Source organism: Halyomorpha halys, unplaced genomic scaffold (genome assembly GCF_000696795.3).
Source record: "Halyomorpha halys isolate HHAL.00 unplaced genomic scaffold, Hhal_1.1 Scaffold920.1, whole genome shotgun sequence".
Lineage (NCBI taxonomy): Eukaryota > Metazoa > Arthropoda > Insecta > Hemiptera > Pentatomidae > Halyomorpha > Halyomorpha halys.
The window spans coordinates 127757-137428 of NW_027114350.1; the positions used below are offsets into that span (position 1 = coordinate 127757).

Consider the following 9672-nt stretch of genomic DNA (forward strand, 5'->3'; position numbering starts at 1 on the left):
TTTTATATTTGAAAAAAATTATAAAAAGAATAAAAATTCTTTTTTATTTTATTTTTAATATTTAAAAATTATTACAATATAGATAAACAGAATCAACAAAGATGCAAAAGAGTTGCATGTAGCAAACTGGAAAGCAGTAGCCCTAGACAGGCAGGCACGGAGAAGGCTCATTGGGTGGCCAAAGATCTACAAGGTCTGTAAAGCCAAAAAAAAAAAAAAAAGTAATAATAAAATAAATATATGTATATTTAGATATACATACATTTTTATCTGTGAACCAGTGGTATATACATGGGGAGAAAAGGGGAAGAAGAGTTTCCCCTACCAAAATAATGAATGAAAAGTAAGAATAATAAAATATGACTGATTTCAAAATACTTCTGTACCAATATTCATGAGTGTCGGTAGCAAAATTTTTTTTATCTTGTTATACAAATATTTTACATAAAATAGCTAATTTGAATTAAGTAATAAATTTCCAAATATAAGGAAACAATTGTAAATTTCATTATATTTTTATTAATTTAAATAGAATAACTGTGTCAACTCCTTTAGTTTAATTTTTTTTCTAAGCTTGATGAAACTCAAACCTTATTTATAAGATCCAGTTGAGAAATCAGTGGACTCAAGGAAGATGAAAATAGTTTTACATTGGCTCAAACTGTATCATTCGTCATTAGGCTATTAATTATTGAAATATCCAGTCATTCACTCCTGATAGAGATTTACATCATACCATTGAACATATCTTCCTTCCCATATTCACTTATAAGTATGCACTGCAAATTAAAAATGATTGAAGTCTTAAAATAAGAAAATACAAAAACGTTAAGTAATACCAAGCAAGTGTAAAGCATAATCCTGGCCTGCTCTCTATGAATATCACAAATTTTGCCATAAACCTAATAATTATTCCCCAACCTACCACTGAACCTGCACTCGCAGTGAGCTCTCTAATTAGTTTTTCAGATCAGGTTCTTTGTGGTAAAATATTTTAATTAACCTGAGATGATATAGCATTCATTATTGTGAAAATTATCTAACTATAAAAAAATTGATTTTTTTCTTTTCTTTTTTTTTTGACAAAACCTGCAGAATTCATGACTTCAATATTCATTTTTTATTATAGTCATAACAAGCAGTGTAGTTAGAAATCTTTAAATTGCTATCAGAAACTTTGTTTTAAATTTTTATAAGTTAAATAATACACCAATATATCACTAATTTTTAAGCCGCAAAAATTATGTGGCTAGAAGTTACAAGAATTGATTATGTTGTAAAAAATGTATGGTATTTTGTAAAAAAGAAACAGCTTTTTTCACCAAAATGAGATTAGCTCTTTCAGAACCAACTTTGGTTCAATAATATGTTGCTTATTCATTACTAATTTAATTGAAAATATTCTGATATTAAAGTTATGGTGCCTTAAAAGTATTTTCATGATTTTTTTATTTATTGCTTAAATAATATTCATAGGAAATAAAATTCAATTTATCTAAAATTATACTTTTTCACTATACATCTTTCCTATTGCTGCTAATATGAAAAGTGTTGTAAGCACATTTATATTAAGGTATCACTTTTCTTGATAAGACTTTCATTAGGCAGATCTATTATAATGAAGAATATGTAGTATAATTAATTTGTACCAAAGAGGTTAAACCTCAAATTAATTTTTTGTTTGTATGATTTGCTATAACTTGACTGAATGTTAATAAAAGATATTGTTCTTTCATCTATCGAATTAAACTTCAAATGAAGCCACAATCATACCTAGTCATTACTTTTCTTTTTTCAATAACTTATATCTCTTAATCATCATCATTGAATCATTTGCATTGTTGTAATTTTTTTTAGAAATGAGATTTAAAGCATTTTAGGAATAAATTGGAATAACTATCTTTATGATACTTTATTATTATTTATTTTAAAGTCTAAACATAATGGTAATTGGGTCATTTTCTTTACTATGTAAGATTTATGTCCCTGGCTGATTGTAGATTTTTACTAATAATTTATGGATTTGAAAAAAAGTCTTTATTTAGGGGGAGGACCATAATACAAACTCACTCATATGGAATAATCTTTTTATTACAGCAACATGTAATAAAAAAATTCTCAAAGTTCGATTTCCACACTCCACCCTGGAGTGTCTCAGGGTTAACTTTTACACATTTGAATTCTCCTATTAAAGACCTGAAAAGAGACACAAAAAAAATTGGGGCTGGATTTCTGACTTGAATTCTTAGTATATACAATATTTATATCGTTATATACATACATATATAACTTCTTTTTTTTCACAAATCTAGAGTTTACTCAATATTACATTTTCTGTATGTAAATCAATGAAATGAGAATATTTTGAGAAGACCTTCAGTCAATCAGAGTCCATATGCTTTTGCTAATACTATGTCCATTATACAGGGTCAAGGAGATAAAAGTTCTATTCATCACAAATATCATAAATATTAAAATTAATGATATTTTTCCTGCAATACAACAATCTGTCATCTAATGTATCTATTGTTTAAGGATAACATTTGAGGGTTACACACTGGGAAGAGAGATTCACTTCTTGGATTTAGGAAGTATCTTGGGTATATTAAATTATTAAATATAATATACTTTGTATCAATTTATTGAAAAACATAATGTAACAGTTTCATTATGGCAGCACACTTTTTTTTTCTCTGGTTTCACAAATAGGAACATTTCTTCTATTTGGGCCAAAGAATAAACATTGATATAATGAAAACTCTATTGGTATATATACAATTTGAAACTCTCTATAGATATATTGTTAAGTCTTATAATATATAATATAAAGACAAGTGGTTGTCAATCAATTTAACCAGTGAGAGATGCCAGCGCACCAGGAGAAAGGCCTGTCCTTGGATAAGGTACGTCCATGACACTGCTCTTATATCCTTTGTCATCAGCCATATACATCTCAGTGTGCCTCATGTCCCTGTCAGGAGATAACCATTCCACAACTCCTCTCACTGTCCAAATCCCATTGACAAAGGAACCCTCTTCTTCACGCACCTGCTCATCTGTTGCATACCTGTCAAGAAAGTCAATTTTATAACTCATGGTAGTGATTTTATATCAGTATAGATATTATCGAATATCTATATTCTGTTTTCATAATTTTCTTCTGAAGAAAATATGAAATTTCTTTCTTTCTACTTATATTGGTAATTTTATATTTATCACATTTTGAGCAGAGTCTGCACCAACTAGAGCACTGACATTATGGTTTTCATGGTATTTTTTGAAAATAAAAATTCATAAGGAGAAAACAATTGTCCAAAATAATAAAATCTATAAAGGAATATAAATTTAACATACTGCTGTGAAAAATGGACAGCAGTAGATAAAACAAGGCAAATTTGTGCCTATCCAGAGGATCTAGTGATTGCAGCCTGAAGTGAAAGAGAAGCCTCTAAAAATCTATGCAGTCTATGAAAATAGTAAGAATTTTGATCAAATCATCAATGAAAATAAAACAAAATACCTAGAATTGTTCTCAGCAGAAAGGAAGAGACACTACAACATCAATATCAATATGAAGGAGATGGTTGACGGTGCAGTAAAAAAAGAAACAAATATTGGTGAACAACTATTTATTTTGCTGCCATATTTTTTATTTTATATATTGGTCTGCCGTGAATACTGAAAACCACATTAGAAAAAAAAATAACAGCTGAATAATGATTGGTGATAGAGACAACTGTGTAAACCAGAAACTTTAATCTGGTGGGGATATCTGAAAAACCTGAAGAACGGGCTGTAGAAGAACTGTATATGGTTAGAAAAGAACAATATCATTAAAACATATACATTTTGTTTTAGGACATCTAGGTATACATGTTGATCCATTATTCCCTCCATGATCTTTAAGTTCCCTACTCCAGCTGAAGCTATAGAGCCCCAAACCATGATCCCTCCTCCTCCATGGTTAACTGTAAATCATAAGTTTTTCAACTTCATTGCCTCGTTTTTTCTCCTCCACACTTTAACCTTGCCATCATCACCGAAAATATTTAATTAAGACTCATCCCTGAAAATTACTTTGTCCCAAAAACTGGTAGGCAAATCTAAGTAATTTTTCGCAAATACCAACCACTTAGCTCGGTTAACTTCGCAAATATGCGGCTTCTTGCAAGCCCTTCGCGAATTGAGAATTTTTTTTTAGTGAATAACGCACCGTTTGAAGTATTACTTTAATGTTGTGATCCCGCATTAAATTAGTAGCTAATGTAGGAACACTTATTTTAGGGTTTTCAGGAACACTTCTTAAAATCACTTAAAAACACTTCTTCTGATCTACTGGCAATGCAATCTGTTGTATCATAATTTCGAATAACAGTTTGAACTGTCGAAACACTTTTATTAATAATTTCGCGTAATGATTTCCCTGCGGTTATATGGTTAACAATTAACTGCCTAATCTATCGCAAATTTCCATTTTTAGCAGTTGTTTTCACCTGACTTTGATTCTAAATGACTCGTTTAGGAAATAAAACCACAGAAAACCTCTATGAATGTAAATAAATTAAATGTTTGTTTACATTCAAAGGATTAAATCAAGACTTATTAGTTGTAACAAGCAATGACAGACATTTATTATGAAACGTTTTGTATGTATTCAATTCTGAAATGATATTATAAGCATGATTTAATGTTCTACAGTACTTTATTTAATACAAAAAATGAAGTATAACTTTAATTAATTCATAATAATGTACATTATTTCATAAATTAATTTATATTGTGGTGTATGTAGACTTTTTTTACTAACTGTACCATATGCCACTGCCATGGGTCAGAAATAACCAAATCATATCTCAAAAATGTTAATGCTAAGCGATATGGACATTGGACACCGTTGAACTTTTTTTTTCGTACCCTTCAATAAGAATAATAAAATTATTAGTTCATACATACATAATACATGAAATGTAATGTGCACACTAAGTAGTTCTTCATATCCCTTGGATTGCCTAGAGGCATTGTAAGGAGTTGTTTGCAGGGTCCAATCAAGTCTAGCTGAGCCTGTAGCTATCGCCATTGAATTAATGGGAAGTAAAGGCACCATTCCGCTGGTAACATGTAGTTTTCATTGTAAAATGAATTAAGTATATTTTCTTAAATTAATTATAACTCGAGTATCTGGAAAAATACGGAATAAAATTGCATGATCTTATCATCACGCTAAGATCACTCACTGTCATTCATTCTTTGAAAGTTTAAACCTTGTAACTGTGAACTGTCTACATTATAGGTAGGATTTTCCTTCAGAGTGACCTTTAGTATTATTAGAAAGTATGCCTTAATTAACCTCGCAACATTAGGATAAAAGATTTCCTGCGAAATGGGAATGTAATTACTCACGTAAACGTGCAATTAAGTAGGTCCCATACAGGATTATTGCTGAGGCATGCTGCAGTAGCCCTCCGTATTCAATCGTTGTGATGTTAGAAAATCATAAATTGTGAATACTTCTATCAAAATTAAATAATTTAATTTGTAAAATCGTATACTAAAAAATTTCGTCCGCTTAAATATCATTGGAATCTAACAATATCAAATCTATTTTTTCTAGAAATGTTTATGGCATCAGTTACCAGTTGTTTATGAAAATGTATTGTTATTTTGAAAATGGTTCATGTTCTATTCTATTTCTACTTGCATACTATGTATGTGTGTGTAACAGTACTTCCATACAAAGTATTGACTTCACCATTCATGGGTTGAAGCATAACAGATTTAATTTAATTTAATATATATATATATATATATATATATAACTTTGTATGTGTAACTATGTATAGGCAATAATAGATTATGTTCTGCCTATTTAAATTGAATGAACAATGTCAATCTTTTGTCTTAAATTTCCGACTGTGACTATTATATTCCATACTATCCATAGATGCAAATTGGGATATTTAATTCAGAACGCTGGTTAGGAATTGAATTAATATTTAATTCAAAGATATTTGTTATCATTTTTTTTATTATTTGTCTAAAATGTATTTTAATGGTATTTCAGATAAATATACTCTTAGTAAACTTAGTTTTAAGAACTTAAATGCTAGGAATAATAGAAGGTTGAAAATTTGTAGTTTAAAAAGTATATGAACATATATTATTAAACATATTGTGTCTTCACCACACAATATGTTTAATAATAAAATATCTGTTATTTTGGTAGTTAAATAATTGAGGAAGTACTGATGATGATCAGAATAAGTCGGCTTCAGAATCGAATATATTTTCAAATGTTTGTTTAAAAGTTGCTTTGTTCAGCCCATCTAAGAAATTATTTTGAGCAAATTTATATCTTCATTACTTCAAGTACTTACATGCCAGAAGAAAAAAAAAACAAATTTTTCTGGGACATTAGGAATGAAATTTGATTTTGTCCTTAATATTGAGAAAAAAAAAATAACTTTTGGCCAGCTTTTCAGGGCAAATACCAAACTGTAAGACGTTCTAAATTACCACTCAGACGAAAACTTAATGTACGCAGTTATTTGCTAAAACCTATATGCACTTACGCTTGCTAATTGTATGGGCGTGCTAAAATGACACATTCAGAAAACACAAACTTTCTAATCACAATTTTTAAGACTGGTTACGAACTCACCATTCAACGTTTCAAACGAGATACTTCAAACCGACCTACGCTAACTGTGACGAATCACAGTCGTATAACTACGATCGATGATTTCACGAGAAACCACATAGAGATTTCAATAAATTTGTACGTAGAAACTGTATATGGCATTAAGAACGTGAATCCCTCCAGACAGAAAAGGAGTTGGTCGGTTTAATTAAACGTCAGGAGAATGTACATGCTGTGGGGTGCTGTCTCCCTCATACCTGCCCATGCCATGTCTACAAAAACCAACACATTTTTTGATTGTAATTATTTTACAGATTGAAATAATATTGTATGGATAGAAAAAAGAAATATAATTAGCCAACAAGAAATTAGCCAAATTAGCCAACCTACACTACTCGTCAATGGTTTGTGAATCAATCTATATATTAAAAAAAATCAAAAAGCCTATCTTAAATTTAGAAACCCGATTTTTTGCCTTTCATGTCACGTTTTTAAGTCTTTGTCTTTTGGTAAAATACTTTATAGCTATAAAGTAAATGTTTAAAATTTTGAATTTATGTCTTTTCGATAAGAAGGATCTAGATCGCTTTTACCAGTTTTTTTAATTAAGTAATCAGCCCATTTATTCCTCAGGCTTGGACATGTTGGAATATCACAATATAAGTCGTTTCCCAATTTGGGAGGTCACCTCTTTCACATAGTGACCACGCTCTCTAACCTTTGATTGCACAGTACAAGCATCTTAACCGTGCCGGCTGTATATATGTTCATAAAACAACAAAAAAAAACTTAACCTTTTATTCGGATAGATTTAAGAGGCTCAGTACGTGCACTAGAGATCTAATCATAATCACCAACTTTCCAGTCTAGCAGACTTGCAAGAATATCTAAAGGTTTCAGGATGACCTGAAGATCCTGGTCATAGTATTGTTTATTACTTTCGTAATAAACTTTCATGTTACTTGTAGGATAATTTTGCATCCCTTTATCAGATTAAAACATGTTTCAACACGATTATAGGTTAACCTGAACAGGATGAGTTTGACAACTATAAAGAACTTAACGCAACTTAAAGAAGATTCACGTTTTGATTGTTTAGTAACGATAACAATAGTACACACTCTTTAATTCCACTTTTTCCTTTTCTTTATGAGTTAACTCTTTTTTCTTCGTGTCAGGGCTTTTACCTTTACTGCTGACACAACATTGTTATTTAAAATATAAATTTATTGATTTATATTAATAATATATCGGATAAACCATGCACCTCTTCATTATTCCTAATTCCACAATGTCTCCTCTTCCTACGTTAGCATGCAAATTTCTGGGGATGAAATGAGACTAGGAATCGTCTCGTCTCATATTAGTCCCGAAAACAAAGCACTTCGCGAAGCGCAAAATATTAGACAGTTCTGATTTTTTAAAAATGTTGTTTGGGTATGAATAGGCATCTAAAAATCAAAATTCGCGATCTCAGCAGTAGCCTGAAGTTTATTTTACTTAAGAAAAACCTTGAGGTTTTTATTAATTTGTCATTCCCTGCTCAATTGAAAATTATAAAGTAGAAAAAAATGCTTTCAGAAACTAGCCACCGCACAAAAAACATTATCCATGTCATTTTTAAGGCAGATCAGATTTTTTACAATGTGAACCCTTCAGGAGCTAGAATTCCAAAAACAATAAAAAAAAAAAAAGTGACTATTTTGTCACTTTACTTTGGTAAAAAACACGGAAAAAGCTATTTCTAATAAGTAACTTGTTATCAACATAAAAATTTTTATCTTAGCACTAATAGACCTCTATCTTAGCACTAATAGACCTCTATCTCTATTATATTATGAGATATGAAACCTTTTTAAAGATAACTCATGTTCAATAAATGTTCGATAACGTTTAGTAAAATCGTGTAAAAAAAACACATAACTAATATTAATCATATTTTAGTAGCTGAATTGATATTCAAATAAATGAATCCTAATCCATAATAACTTAAATTAACCATAGTTAAAAATCAAATCATGTTGTTAGTAAAATAAACAGTTAACAAGATGAGTGCAATAAATAAAATATATTATTTACGAAATATATTAAACAAAGATAAGAGGTAATAATAGGATTGAACCCTAACCCAAATAACACAGAAAAATACATAGTTTTGAGGAGAAATATTTTACAGCTTTTTCCGTTTTATTGTACAATAATAGCCCATTTTAATAACCTCCTTCAACTCATTTCTTAACATGTATTCTAAATTAATTCAAACAACAAAAAAGGACAACCATACAAAGAAGAAAATAAGCAAAAGGTAACGCATTGATGAAATAAAAATCTTTTTGTAATGGATTTACCACTTTCAAATTCCCATATCTTATTTCAAGGCAAACGAATTGGAGTGGAACAAGAAAGTGTATATTTTTCTGTGATATCTTTACACTAGTAGTTTCGATAGTTGTAGTATTACAGTCGACTAATTCCCTACCATTGTTAAGATTAGTATGGGTACATTACAATTATTATAACACATAAGCCTGTTCAGATAAACATTGTAAGCATTTACCGATTCAGTCTCTGTTAACTTACATCACACAAAGTTGGTATCTCATTAATTGCGATGGTTATTCTATATTGTTAGTGAATTAGTGATAAAATAACTATAATTAAAGATTATAACATTCCAATAGTAATAAAAGCAATCATGAGTAGGGTTTTTGGACATACCTGAATCTGTAACCGTCAGCTCCATTGTTTTGGATAAAAAGGGGCTCAAGAACTTGAGCAGCTGTTCTGACCGCATTGGAAAATAGACCCCGTTGGCTGGCGCAGCCTGCAATCATTATGGATATCAACGTTGCCATAATCTGAAAACAACAATTATATTTCATATGTATAAATAATTGACCGTATTTTTTAAAATATGAAGGAGATGGTCTGGGTACTGTTAAAAAGTTTTGAGGAGCTTAATTAGGGCTAAAAGAGATACAAAAACAACTAGAGGGAGAGGGAGGGGGAGAGAGAGAGAGAGGGAGGGGGAGAGA

At 30.1% G+C, this 9672-nt stretch overlaps 1 protein-coding gene across 1 annotated transcript in view; it reads right to left on the minus strand.

Annotated features, from left to right (window-relative positions):
• Positions 1–2625: 2625 nt before the first annotated feature.
• The window catches only part of LOC106687161 (uncharacterized), a 16849-nt gene continuing 9802 nt past the window's right edge, over positions 2626–9672 (minus strand). The window contains exons 2-3 of the mRNA XM_014430888.1: positions 9356–9495; positions 2626–3067 (exon numbers count right to left, since the gene is read on the minus strand). Coding sequence (XP_014286374.1) covers positions 2851–3067; positions 9356–9495 — 357 coding nt within the window. The 3' untranslated portion in view covers positions 2626–2850. The remainder of the gene's footprint in view (positions 3068–9355; positions 9496–9672) is intronic.